The following is a 13,579-nucleotide window of genomic DNA, read 5'->3' on the forward strand; positions in this document are numbered from 1 at the left end:
ATAATATATGTGAATATATGCTATCCAAAAATATTATTTGTAAGATGTGACACCTTGTCACCCATTAATGGTTTAATAAAATATATAGTAATAATAATATTACAATTGATCTAGTCAAGTCAAATTGATAGAATAAATCTATTCTATAAACTAGAGATTCAAGTAATCGTCTTATTCAAATGATCCAACAAATAGTTCAAGGGAACTATTATATTTTATTTTACACTTATAATACTTATTATTAATTTTTTTTTTTTTTTTTTTAATTTTAAAATTCTATATCTAAATGAAGCCAAAGGGATATGTCCGTTTCAAGAATTTCTTAAAAATTTTTCACTAATTTTTTTTCTTCAAAAACTCAAATCAAATAGATTTATATATTTATATTAACTTAAAATAAATTTATTTTAATTTTCATCGAAAAATTATTCGAATTTAAAGTTTTAGCATTCGACCTCCAAACTAAAACAAACACACTTACGTAGGAGGAAGCAAAAAGGGTTCGTACTCGGAGGTATAAGTATACAAACCGATCACGCAAATTGCTCCCATCAATATCCCGCTGCCAAACACGCCACAATTATGCCCAATTTCCCGCCATATCCTTCTTCTCCCCGATTTCTCCTCGAGTCCGAGCACGGCGTTCGTCGGTGGATTGTTGTCGGCGTCGGTCCCGTTGAAGAGTGTCACAGCGCAATCGGAGCAGACCGACCGCGTGTCGTCGACACAGTCCTGCATCGTCGGCGCGGATTTGCGGTACTCGTTCCAGTCGCGGAAGGCAGCCTCGAGTTCGCCGAATTTCTCCTCGATTTCCTGCAATTGATCGGCGGTGCACGGTTGCGACGCGATCTCCGCTGAGAGGAGATTTTTGAGAAAGAGGAAGCGCTGCTGGAGATCGTAGACGATGATTTCGTGGTGTTGAGAGGATTCGGATTCCAAGGGAAGGCGGAAGACGTCGGCGAGATCGGATTCCAGTTCGTGCAGTTTCTTACTCAGGATGATTGAACGCTCCGTCATTTTTCTGCAGCAGTTTCAGAGTAAGTACAATTATTTGTTCATCCTTTGCACTTTCCATTCATTATACGTTCGCAATTATTTAAAACTGCAAATGGCGGTTATCATCTCCTTTTCTTTTTCAAAAATTCTTGCGGTTATTCATATGTTCATAACGTAGAAAAAAAAATAAAAAAATAAAAAAAAAAATAAATAACGTAGGTTTTTTCTTAATTGGTTCATTTTGCTATAGTTTTATAGCCCAACATTGACAATGCATGGCCCATTGAGAATCTAAATAGGTTGTCCCTTTATTTGGCCCAATTCTGTGTCTGATTAACTGTTTGAATCGTATTTAAATAATAAAAAATTTGAACCATTATGCAACATCCAACTGAAACATTTGAACCATTATGCAACATCCAGCTGACTATAGGATCTTGGACAAGGTTGCTTGGTACACGAGGAGAGTAAATTTATATGTGATTATTATTATATATTTATATATATATTTTGATCTTGTAATAATATTAGAAGTTTGGGTGAATTTTAAGTTACGCGTTACTGAAAACAAGAATGCAACCAATCCTTAAAATATATGGCACACCGGTCATGGGTACACAATGTATCTCAACAGTAAGAGTAAATTAGCATATAAGGGAAAATATTCATGTTAATATATATATGCCACGGTTATGTACTATTACGATTTGTGAGCTAAATAAATAATGCAATAATTATTTGTTGTGAATGGGTGCTTTGCGATGAGGAGGCTGATAGTCTGTTTCTGACAAGTCTTTATCTCCGAAGAATGGCTCATGTAAATCCATATTTCTGACATTGACCCGTGCCCACCTCGAACCCTATTCATAGTTGAAAATACAAGCTTCATTCATGTCATATGTGTAACTGTAAACTAACATAAAGTAATACTAGATTACTACTATTTAACAGTATACAGAGCATCATAGGCCACGCGTGAAGTTCCCATTGGATCTTTTATTTTTCATTTTCTTAAGAAAATAGAATCATGTTGAATAGTTTAAGCTCCAGATATGGATGTGATTGTGACAATTGAGGTTCCCTCTTTCTGTACTAGGAATGCCATAATCTAGCAAATGCCCTCATAGAATCAGCATTTACTTACCAAGTGTTTGAATATATATATATATATATATATATTAAAATATGATATATTTTCATAAAAAAAAAATTAATTTTAATTATAAATTATGTAATGTATGTCCTATTGAATACACACACCTCCTAGTCTTTTTCAATTTAGGCATTGCTAAAGGGACTGATCTCCGAGGGATGAAATGTCATCTTAAAACTAATTGAGCTGGATTATTGAACCACAATAGGATGTGACATTGTTAACGGAATATCATTATTATATCCACTTCCCTTCTTTAACAGATTCCTGGAAACCTGGAAAATAGTAATATTTTTAGTTTCCTAAAATGTAGGCTTAGCTTTCTTTGAGGTGCAGTTTAAACATTCCTGAAACCAAAAACCAAAATAAGTGATTATGTGTCCAATTTCCCTCTTTTTCAAGTTCCCTTTTTCCCAGAAAATATGCCATGATTGATTCTTCATCCTTCTTGGATTTATCTGTTTTAATTTCTAACTCACTCTTCTAGTAGTACACAAAAGAGGGCGTTTTTATATAATCTTATCAGGGTGCAAATGTATGCATGAGGGAGTGTAGAAGCTTATAGAAATAAAATATTGTTTTAAATTCTTACCTCTGATTCAGAATAGTGCTGCAGTAATTTCTTGTGATGTGAACACTTCCATTCTCCACTTTCTGCATGCAAGATTACAAAGATTGAAGATATCATTACATCATTTGAATAATTTAATTAAATGTCTCATTCTTGCACCGGATATTTTACGTTATAACTGGCATATGCTAAATCAAGATTACTTTGACATAAACTATTCACTGGTAGAGAGAACACGAGTATACGTACGTGTAGGCCTACCAATTGACACGAGTACTTTACATTTGATATGCTTTATATTTGGCATTTCTATATAGAAGTACAAGGAAAACTGATGTTTACTGTGTTCATATGCCTTTTACATGAAGAAACAAAGAACACCACACTACTGGTAACTAAAAATCAAGACTTGAACAAAAGGAACCTAGGGTTTTGATAACGAGTAGGATATCTGAAGATCATGGGATGGAATACTTTCGCTGAAGATTGCAAATTCTGTTGTATTTCTGAGCTAATGAGCTTTATTTAAACGAAATTTGAAGATGGTCCGACAATACCTTTGTTTTTCTTGCCAAAATCTTCTATTTCCTTTGGGTTGAAATTGACTGTATGCTTGCTGAGCACTCTGTTAGGATTATAGTTAATGCTGCCTTTGAGGCTACCCTCAATCTGTATACCCCCAAAGAAGCAAAAACACATCTCATGACCATGGCGATTACTTACCCATAGAAACATGTCTTATAAAAAAATAAAGAGAGAAGAGATCTAACCTTGGTAGGGCGAGATTCTTGGTTGAAATTGAGAGTAGTTGCAGCAAAAGATCGAGCATTACATGCATGCACAGAGTAGTAGACAAGAACTGAAATGAAGAGATAATAAGTATTGGCAGACATAGTTGATGATTAGATATATGGGTCCGTATAATGAGTCAGAAGAGACTATTATCAAAAGTACGAGGATTCAAAAGATATATGGTAGTGACATAATCCTGCAGCAGACTGTAACTTGCATGTCATACAAACACAGTCTTTCACTCAGGCAACTACGGTGAATGGGAGGGAGAGACGAGCATTAAATAAAGGGTGTAGAATGTATGCTTACTGTAGTGTGTTGGACTTAGACTTAGTAAAAAGATTAATTATTTTAACTGAGAAATGCAAATATTAATGGAGTATAGAAAGTCCCAGCTTTGGGCATATAAACAACTGTAGTTTCCACAGCTAGCAGCTAACTTATTGAGCCTGCACTCTTCTCATTAGGTTGTGACCAGTACAAGAGACAAAAAAGGACTGAGGCATTCGAACATGCAGTCATGTTTGACAAGACGTGTGATTTATTTCTTCAATTTCCCTCCAACTACAAAATTTTATGGGATACGAGATAAGGTTAGGTTACATCTGTGGGAAAATATTTCTGGTTTATTATTTGCAAAAAACTTGATTAATGCGCTAGTCATGGGTGTGATTTTTTTTATGAATAGGGAGGGGGTTTTGTGCCCTTCTAGACAAGAATTTGACTCTCACAATCACTATCAATTAGGCTTCTTTCTTGGTTCATGGTTCGAAATACTGGTGTCCTTGATTTAAGGTTTAACTCTTGGATCAGATGTCAAAATGCTTGGAATTGGAAGTTAGCTAGCCCACTTGCTCACCTGCTATTTGTCTTCTACTTCTTGTTTCTTGCAAATACGTAACTACATATTAATTGGGTATTGGAATTACTGCCAATCACAGTTAGAGTGTAGGATCAAAAAAGTGATCTTTCAGTAAATAAATAATGGTTAAACAGCATCACATACATATGTATCTGTAGTTGACACAGTAAAAAGCTCATACAATTGGGGTTTTATATGTATCACACTAACATTCCTTCAATCTTGCAAGAAAACTTTCTTCTCTGTTTGTTTGTTTTCTTTCTAAGTGATGTAGTGCAGTCAAATAAAGTCATTTTATTACGTCCATTGTTCTCGAGTAATTGCACATGTCAGGTGACTTGCAGACATCTTCCAAACATCTAGCAACAGCTAATAGGAACTGCTGATTCACAAATGGACATCATATAGAAACAATAAGAAATTAAAAGAAAGATACACACTATAGAATTAGAAAGACAGTCTCCACCTTGTCTCGTGTGTAGGTTTAATTTCTTTGAGTTCTGTTTTGGTCTCTGCATGTTTTGCTGCTAATTACTGCTTCAGTTCAGAATGTGTAAATAATATTTGTCTTGTTTTTTATTAGTGAAGAACCCAATGGAGTGGTGTGGTTACCTTGGGAGTGATTATGTCCATCACTGTACAAGGTGGGGTGAAGTAACAGTAGTCACCGAACTTTACTTATAACCCACCAATATATATATATATATATATATATATGTTTGTAATATGATTTCATGCATGTTTTTATGTCGGAATATGTTTCCAAGTTGTAGAAAATAGGGAAATTTGAACAGTGTGTGTAAAGCAACATTTATATATATATAATTAAATTCGTTAGGCATGAACCCACCCAGCCTAGCCTAGCCTAGCTGGATTACTGTTTGTTTCACGTATGCTAAAATATTTCATGTCTGTTAGAAGATCATTTGTCTGGGCTTGACGTTGTGTTACTTTGGATAGCGACGAAGTTTGCAGAAAAGATTGAAACAAAGAACAAAGATGAGTCTTATGGTTGATGTCACAAGCCTGTTCCCTATTCTCGTGCCACTGCAGTAAGCTACTAAAAAGAATCTATGAGTTATACCTGCAGCTTATTACCTCTTCTCCTGCTCTTACACACTAATGTCAACTAATTTTGCAGAGATGATCATCATCCATCCCCTGGAATCTAGAGATGAAGCAGTTTCAACCGCACTCCCAAAGGTAAGTTTTATTTGCCCCTACACTTTAATTTAAAGTTTCACCTTTATAATAATATATTTTTTAAATAATCATAGCTTAACTTTTTTGTAAAATAATTATTTAATATTAAATAACTCTAAAAGACTATGTCACCTAAAAATATCCCAATACTATCTCAGCTAAAATGCTTAATATTAGTGGCAAACATATGTAGGATGATGTTGCATAATATTGTGTCGCGAGTCTAGAGAAGTTCACTTGGTAGCACAAAATTATTTTTAGTATTTCCCAGCAAAAGATGAAACGATTGATGGACAACAATCAAAATCCCAGGATAGCTGTTGAAAGAGTTCTAGACAGACAAGTATGAAACCAGTTAGGGACAATCTATAATCTACTGGACATTGACATGGAAAACATCAGTCCTCTCCTCTTCTTTAATCTTTGGGACATGAACTCTGAGGACCCCATTTTTCATCTCTGCCTTGATATCGCTAGTCTTGTAGAGTTTCTCCGGCAGATCGATCCTGCTAGTGTACCTCCTTCCGGTTTCATCGCCTTCGAACTCCTTGCCTTCCCCTTTGATTATCAGAGTGTTCTGCTCCACTGACACCTTCACATCTTCTTTCCCTAACCCTGGCATATCCACGCGCAGCTGGAGACCGTCATCCGTCTCCTTCGCGTCCCAGTTCCGACGGATGCTGGAGCTAATTGGGGAATCCATGAACTGGTCCATCATGTTCAGAATTTGGCTTAGGCTGCTGGTAGTGGGGAACGGTCCGAATACATCTGTTTCGGGGGAAAGGTTTAGGTCAAAAAACATTATAAATACGAAACTAAACTCCGAATTTTAAAGAACGTTACAGTTCTATCCTAATTGATCTTCTCCCTGACTGCACAGTCAAGTGTTTTCATCTGTGCATAGATGTAGACCATGTTGAGGATAACCGAGAAGGCGATATAGGTGCCTATAACCAGTAATACAAATTTATCGGCATATAATCGTCTTATATTATAGTTAATAAGACGATACCGAGCTGCGTACTATTGAAGGAAATAGACATAGCATGAAAATTAGAGTGAGAGTATGCCATAATAGAATAAGCAGCTGAGTAAGATGAGCTCGAGTACCAGATCCTATTAAGAGATAGAACAGAGAAGTGCAGAGCAAAGGAGAACATAACACAGCAGCGTCATCTAAGGAATAGACTCTAGATCCGTATATGACTCACCTCCAAAGGGAGAAAATACGCGGCGATCGGAGCGCCGATCAACGTCAACATCGCGGTCATCAGAATCGTATTCACGGACAGCGTTGGTGTTGAAGAAGCGACGGGAAACAGGCTGAGCCAGAGCGCGCGCTGGACGCAGAGACCTGACGATACCATTGGCAGATGCGAGCTTCTTAAGAGCGAGAGAGGAAGCCATAGCTGGTTGCTAACTGAGCTGCGTAGAATGAAACTTGCAGAAGAGGCAATACTACAACTATACACGACCGTTTGAGAAAGGAAATGGTATTTATAGCGCCGAGTGGGTGTGGGTGTGGGTGTGTGTAGAAGTTACCAGAGAGGGGCAAATCTGGAAGGGCACTCCAGAAGGTTCGGGAGATTGCTTGGGCAAGCGGAAATGACCCCATAATTACAAATAGATCACCCCATAATTAAAAATTTCAAATATTTAATGGCATAACCGGAAATGACCGCGGGATAATATTAAGGAAATAAATAAATAAATCATTGAATAGTGCAATCAGAGTGCAATTTTTATATTTATGTCTTAGAAATTATTAATTTTAATCTATGTAATTAATTAATATTCTCTTCATCCAATTTTTAATATAGTATTTGATTATATTTATTTATTTTTTCTAAAGTCTCTGTCTATTATCTTCTCTTTAGAAATAAAAAATAAAATATTTAACTCAATCTTAATTTTAATTTGTGTTTTTTTTTTTATTAAGTTGCTTGACAATTTTTGTTGTGTCGACATACTCTTCCTATCACCATCTTCATGGTCTTCGTGTTCCAAGAACATGATGGAATCAAGAAGTCTCCACAGCAGCAGCATCAATTGATGGTTGAAATTATGCCTAGCCCCACACTACTTTATTCGTCCAAAAAACTAATTTAAAAAAGTTATATAATCCAATATAATTCTTTTACTTTAATTTTTTTTATTTCTTATTTATTTTTAAAATATTATTATCTATTTCACATATGTAAATATATTTTCTACTGTTATTTTAAATTATTTTAATATACTATTTATTAAATTATAATATATTTTTATAAATTTAAATTAATTAATTTTATTTGTAAATTATAATTATATTTTTGTTATTATTATTTTATTTTTATATTAAAATTAAATAAAATAGAATAAATTTATTAAAAATTATAAATATAATAAATTACTAAATAAATCAAGAATTAATATAATAAATATAAATACAAATCTTTTATTATTTAATATTTTACATCATTTTTACTAAAAAAATATTCATATTTCTTAATAAAAATATATATTATTATTTTTCTCACATCTAAAATTAATAAAAAAATATTTTATAATACACTCATAATTTCAAATAACTAATAACAAAAATTTTAAAACTAAAAAAACACAAATAAAAATTTTAAAAGTTAAAATATAAATGTCCTAAATTGTCATTTGAATTAGTTAAATGCTAATAGCTGAATCACCTAACAACTTACAGCTATCAGCGGCCAAACACACCCCTAATATTGAAAATACATTCATTCAATATAAATAACACAATAAAAATAAAAATATCTCAAATAAAAATTTTAAATTTAAATAATTTTTTTTAATAAAGTATTAGGTTCAAATTAAAATAAAAAATTTAATCTAAATAACAAACTTAAAAATATTACATATAATCTATTTAATGTTATAATTACAATATATATATATATAATATAATATGAATAAAATTAAATTTGAAAATAATTTTTATTTAAAGAAAAATTGATTCTATAATAAAAATTATAGTTAAATAAAAATATCAGATTGATAAATTATTATTTTTTATATTTAAAAAATAATAAATATATTTTTACTGTAAAATAATATAATAAAAAATTGAATAATATATAATTGAATAACAATCAAGATTGAATATGATTTCTACTTTTAATTTTAAAAAATAAAATAAAATTAGTAACACAAATATAATAAATTTTAAAATTTACCTACATTATCTCTTTCTTCCAAATGTTGAAATAGAAGGAATAGAGAAAATTGGAATACAACATTTGATGGCCATTAAATTAAATTAGTGTACAAAATGCCCAAAAAGTTTTACTGAATTCTTGGTATTGCAGCTACAAACATTAGATCACTACTACTTTCTTTTGCACAACAAAAAGAAAGCAATGAACTTGCAGAAGCAGTCTATAGTAACACATAAACACAATACTTATTCAGCTATACACACACACACACACACACACACACACACGATTGGATGATGATATCTCACACTGAACCTCGTGTGCTTGGCAATTCTTAGCAACCCAAGGCTAGATCATTTAACAAACCAACATACAATGGTGAAAAAATGCGGCAAAATAGCGACGAGACAAGCAACAATGCGAGTCTCGACTGACTGACTACCTTCAATAGTGGCCACCCGGAAACACAAACTGAACTTTCCTCAACACGTCTACTAAACACTTACGAACATGAATCATACTGCTCTGGTTAGTGCACAAACCATAAGATGCCTCACTACTATTTTACTAGCTACAAGAAAACAGAAAGTTACCATGCCATTCAATGCAATTCCATCCTTCCTTAGCATATTAGCTTTACGCAAGCACGAGGGCCTCTTCTAACTAGGATTCTCAAACCGGAGTTTCATGCTCCAATGGAAGTAGTAACCTGAATATATAGTAGCCTCAAAGGAGGTACAAAATTACCTGACGATAGCCACGAGGTTTTGCTAAGAGTCATATGAATCCTTTCCACTATGTTTAATCTTGTCCCTACATGTTATTCAACTTTGGGTTCACGGGTGTAGGAAAAGAAATCAGACAAGAAATATTTACCCCATCGGCACAAGAGCCTCACGTAAATGCAACACCAGATCTACATGACAAATAAGTAACAATCACAAGCAAGAAAATCACAATGCATGACCTGAGTTACCAGAGTGAAGAGAAACAGATTCCCCGGATAATCTGAATAACCATCCAAACAGAAGAAAACAGATTCCCATGAAAACGGATATGGCAGCCAAAAAACTAAGAAAGAGCACAATGCCACATAAAGAGCATAAACAGTCGACAAAAACATAAAGTGAATAGTTACGACAAAGAAATTGTACCTACCTCAACCGTTTTCTCCTCTAATTATAGTGATGATAGGGAGATGATATATCTCAACAGAGCTGTGAGGACAGAAAACAACTTTACTCATAATGACAACAGAACCGACTCCAAATCACATACAGTTAAGCTCCATAGTTCATAGAAGTATCTACCTCTTCATAATTCTCAGATATATTTCTACACAATCTCTGTTAATGGGGGTGGCCAGGACTCCTGGATGGCCTTCTGCGGCCATGCCTGGGTGGAGTGCGTGACCTGCTTCTGTCACGCTCTCGATATCTATCCCTGCTGCCTTCTCTTCCATTTGGAGTGTTATATTTCCTATCTGAACCCCTTCCTCTTTCACGCATTCCTCTACCATTTCTTTCCCGAGATCTGTCATGATCACGATCACGCTCCCGATATCGGTCCCTCTCCCTATCATAATCCCTATCAGGGTACCTGTCCCTGTCAGCTGATCCACTTCTTCTGCCTTTGTTCTCAAACTCTTTCTCCCGCAGCTTTCTTCTCTCTCCAGCTTCCTTATCTTTCGCTAACCTTTCTTCCTCTTTTGCCTTCTCCTTAGCTTCCTAGTGAATTTATAATGTTCAGAGTTACAAATTCTACACTTTTAGATAACAGGCAGGAAAACAAAATATGCATAACCTTTTTGTACACAAGTTGGCCCTCCAAGATAGTAAGAATGGAAGCTTAGTACCTTATATTCAGCTAGAAAGTCACGGACCATCCCATATCCCATATGCTGCTTGCCAGTAACGTGTGACTGAGTTCTCTCTGCAGCATCATTTGCAACCAGAAAGGAACCACATATTTCACATAATGCCATTTTTTTCTCCTGTGCAACCATCAATAATTTATCCTGCTGAGGTTGAGTCAATGCTGTCTTCTCAAGATTAAGTAATTCCACCTGAAATAGATAGTGATTAAAGATCATCAGATAATATTTATTATATAAGAGGTACACCTAAAACTCAAGAAGATCGTATGGGGAACAAAGCTATGGCGGCACCTTTCTCATAAGTGCCTCAGCTTCATCAACTTTCCCTGCTTCACCAAGCGACTCAACTTGCTCAAGCAGGTTCTTTATCTTCTCTTCCAGCACGGACAACTGCTCGGACTTTTCAGCTGAAATGGGAGGAGGAGGGGGAACTTCTACATCTTGAGCAAGGCGTTCTCGACCACGTCTAACTCTCCGATCTAAATCAGAAACCTGAAGAATAATACAGAAGTTGTTGGACATTGATGTTATGGGCCTTACTATTAGAACATTGAACTTTCTAATAGCTGAAGACAAAGACTTGCCAGCTTTTCACAGAAGTGAGCCAGTTCAGCTTCAAACTTGGGAACAAATGAATCATGCCTGGGTGAGTTCTCGAAACTACAGAGAGGAACACAGGAAAACCATTCAACTTGCGAATGAGTTAGTCAAGAAACTGTGAGGGTTATCAACATAAAATGAGAAATGGCAGAAAAGCTAAGTTTCACATGTTTCAAAAGTAATGATAATGGAAGTGCTAGAAGATATCATAATTACAAAGACTTGAAGTGCCTTAAAAGTATTCAATCCAAACTTGGTTCTGTTGCTGAAACATCAGTCTTGACAAAATAATATAGAGGCCTCAAACAGAACTGTGAAAAAAATGCGATGAAGTGGTGGGAGCAGAAAAGAGCTTCCATGCCCCACGGCATCAGGATAGCGCTAATATTGCTCGCTATTGACAAGTATGGAATTATGGGATAATTTTGGAATTTCAAATTTTCAAAACAGTGATCAGTTACTCAACATTGAATATCAATTATAAATGACGAACTTGTGATGTATTTAGCTTGGAAAATTTGTCATGCAACCACCGGAAGAATAAGAAGAAAAATAAATAAATAAAAGAGTACTCGGAAAGGAATCCCATAATCAGAGAACAAAAACAATATAATGTCATTCTGCCACCAACCACAGAGACAGTCACTACTACAATATAGTGGTAATTTTATGCATGGTTAATATCTACCAAAAATACACAATCATCTTTGTTATGTAGAAAATTATCAACTTCTTGTCTCACAATTCATGCCCTTGCGGCTTTACAGACACACATCAGCAAAAAAACATTTTTTATGTTGTCGTTGCAGCTTTACCGACACTTGTCACCAAAAAGCCGTTTTTTTTTTTTAAGTTGTCAAAGCAGCGTTACATAATAAATGCGAATAGTATCTAAAATAATGCCACTAGTGAAGCAAAAGTGCAGGGAAAAAAATCGGAAATTAAGCATTTATTACCTTTCCTTCAACTTCGGATCATGAATCTTGGGACAAACTCCTGATGTAAAAATCAAAAGCGGCACGTGTAAGCAATACGGGAGGGGCAATTATAATAACATACGCAATATTGATCCCAACATACTTTGAATAATTTACTTAAACTAGTCACACAAAGGCCTGAGGTATTCCTTTTACATTCTTCATATATACTTCTAAAAGAAAGAACAAGTTAAACTATCCGAACATTACCTAGATCACTTCGAGTGTTGACAAACAAATCATGGGGGCAGAATCGAACCATATAGCATCCACAAACATCCTTATCATCCCATTTGATTTCTTTGTACCCTTTTTTCTCTTCATCAGTCAGATTGCGTGCTGTGATAAACCACAAGACACATTCATAAGCATCGCCATTTTTTATTATTATTTTTAAAGAAAGCTTCAAAATCTTCGTAGAAAAGTGCTATAAACAGAGAGCATGAGGCATGCTAATTAGCATCCAACCACACAGCAAACAATTACTTCAGTCAGTAAAAATTTCGGTAATCAATCAATTAACTTCATAACAAACATGTAAAAGGAACGAATTTCGAGACCCTAAAAGAGTTATCTAAAGGGGAATAAACACAAATCGATTTACATCGCCAATCTTATCCCAGATTTAGTGTTCAAATTAAATCATTGGCTTCTGACAGTGAATCAAGCAATAATTTACAGAGAAAGTAAGCTCCAACACATCGGAACCCCAGTTCCAAAGCGAATAATGAAGATTGGTGACAAATCGTAAGGATGATGGTAATAACTAGGGTTTAAGGCCATTATAATGCCCTCCGAACCTGAGCCCATGAGTTCATCAAGCAAAGCCCGCTGAGCATCCATGGTAAAACACAGCAATTCAAATTGAGAGACGATTGCGAAACGAAACCCTAGGATTCTATGGGAGACGAAGCCGTCTACTCTCTCCTTCACTCCTCTGCCTCCTGCCCCTCATTTTTTTTTTTATATGATTTTTTACTTAAATAGGGATACTCTTTTTTTTTTTTTAATAAATATTGTTATAATAATATTTTAATTTTTTTAAAAAATTTTTCATATACATGTTTTATTTTCTTAATTTTAAGATACGGTTTTTATAATATTTGATCTAATAATTTTTATAATAAAATAAATATATTTAACGTGATATATTTTTTAAAAAATAAAATATTAATATCATAAAATATTAGAAATTAGAATAAGCAACTTATTTGAAATGGTAAGTTTGTTTATCTATATATTTTTTAATACAATTTTTAATATATTTTTTATTATTTTATAAAAATAAATATAAAATACTTCCTCCGTCCAAGTTGCGTAGAGATTAAGGAATAATAGTATTTTAATTATAGTGGACAGGTAAAGTAATAAAATTT

At 34.2% G+C, this 13,579-nt stretch overlaps 3 protein-coding genes and 1 long non-coding RNA gene across 11 annotated transcripts; 1 reads left to right on the plus strand and 3 right to left on the minus strand.

Annotated features, from left to right (window-relative positions):
• Positions 1 to 452: 452 nt before the first annotated feature.
• On the plus strand, positions 453 to 6,006 carry LOC127245949 (uncharacterized). Its single transcript, XR_007837570.1, has 3 exons — positions 453 to 1,037; positions 5,335 to 5,426; positions 5,516 to 6,006. It is a non-coding gene; the product is annotated as an uncharacterized LOC127245949 (long non-coding RNA).
• LOC127245948 (uncharacterized) lies at positions 1,688 to 5,003 on the minus strand. The gene is made up of 5 exons (XM_051267116.1): positions 4,841 to 5,003; positions 3,491 to 3,579; positions 3,278 to 3,389; positions 2,742 to 2,803; positions 1,688 to 1,856 (listed from the first exon to the last, which is right to left on the minus strand). Exons 1-5 carry the CDS (start codon positions 4,890 to 4,892, stop codon positions 1,731 to 1,733), a joined length of 441 nt encoding a protein of 146 aa, XP_051123073.1. The 5' UTR covers positions 4,893 to 5,003; the 3' UTR covers positions 1,688 to 1,730.
• LOC127245947 (heat shock 22 kDa protein, mitochondrial-like) lies at positions 5,819 to 7,058 on the minus strand. The gene is made up of 2 exons (XM_051267115.1): positions 6,789 to 7,058; positions 5,819 to 6,345 (listed from the first exon to the last, which is right to left on the minus strand). Exons 1-2 carry the CDS (start codon positions 6,982 to 6,984, stop codon positions 5,951 to 5,953), a joined length of 591 nt encoding a protein of 196 aa, XP_051123072.1. The 5' UTR covers positions 6,985 to 7,058; the 3' UTR covers positions 5,819 to 5,950.
• A 1,994-nt stretch (positions 7,059 to 9,052) lies between these two features.
• LOC127245886 (uncharacterized) lies at positions 9,053 to 13,152 on the minus strand. Of its 8 annotated transcripts, none has more exons than XR_007837524.1 (9): positions 13,004 to 13,152; positions 12,414 to 12,542; positions 12,183 to 12,222; positions 11,211 to 11,286; positions 10,918 to 11,118; positions 10,606 to 10,815; positions 10,061 to 10,477; positions 9,909 to 9,967; positions 9,053 to 9,563 (listed from the first exon to the last, which is right to left on the minus strand). XR_007837524.1 is itself a non-coding variant. In XM_051267030.1 (8 exons), the coding sequence occupies exons 1-7, from the start codon at positions 13,044 to 13,046 to the stop codon at positions 10,100 to 10,102; spliced, it is 1,077 nt and encodes a 358-aa protein (XP_051122987.1). In that variant the 5' UTR covers positions 13,047 to 13,152; the 3' UTR covers positions 9,053 to 9,967; positions 10,061 to 10,099. The 8 variants fall into 8 exon arrangements, 2 of the variants coding, with proteins under 2 accessions (XP_051122987.1, XP_051122986.1); XR_007837523.1 differs by having other exon boundaries at positions 9,053 to 9,666; XR_007837521.1 differs by having other exon boundaries at positions 9,053 to 9,758.
• Positions 13,153 to 13,579: the final 427 nt, after the last annotated feature.

The sequence above is a fragment of the Andrographis paniculata genome, unplaced genomic scaffold, assembly GCF_009805555.1.
Source record: "Andrographis paniculata isolate CXL003 unplaced genomic scaffold, ASM980555v1 Contig25END, whole genome shotgun sequence".
Classification (NCBI taxonomy): domain Eukaryota; kingdom Viridiplantae; phylum Streptophyta; class Magnoliopsida; order Lamiales; family Acanthaceae; genus Andrographis; species Andrographis paniculata.

Excerpts from the sequence above, each read along its gene's own strand:
- LOC127245886 (XM_051267030.1), bottom strand. The coding sequence starts at position 13,046 with ATGGATGCTCAGCGGGCTTTGCTTGATGAACTCATGGGCTCAG. Across the intron at positions 12,543-13,003 it reads TGATGAACTCATGGGCTCAG|CACGCAATCTGACTGATGAA; the intron begins GTTCGGAGGGCA and ends GGTTTATCACAG. Across the intron at positions 11,287-12,182 it reads GATCCGAAGTTGAAGGAAAG|TTTCGAGAACTCACCCAGGC; the intron begins GTAATAAATGCT and ends TCCTCTCTGTAG.
- LOC127245948 (XM_051267116.1), bottom strand. The coding sequence starts at position 4,892 with ATGCAGAGACCAAAACAGAACTCAAAGAAATTAAACCTACACACGAGA. Across the intron at positions 3,580-4,840 it reads AAACCTACACACGAGACAAG|TTCTTGTCTACTACTCTGTG; the intron begins GTGGAGACTGTC and ends TCTTCATTTCAG. Across the intron at positions 1,857-2,741 it reads AGCACTATTCTGAATCAGAG|GGTTCGAGGTGGGCACGGGT; the intron begins GTAAGAATTTAA and ends AACTATGAATAG.
- LOC127245947 (XM_051267115.1), bottom strand. The coding sequence starts at position 6,984 with ATGGCTTCCTCTCTCGCTCTTAAGAAGCTCGCATCTGCCAATGGTATC. Across the intron at positions 6,346-6,788 it reads CGTATTTTCTCCCTTTGGAG|ATGTATTCGGACCGTTCCCC; the intron begins GTGAGTCATATA and ends CCCCCGAAACAG.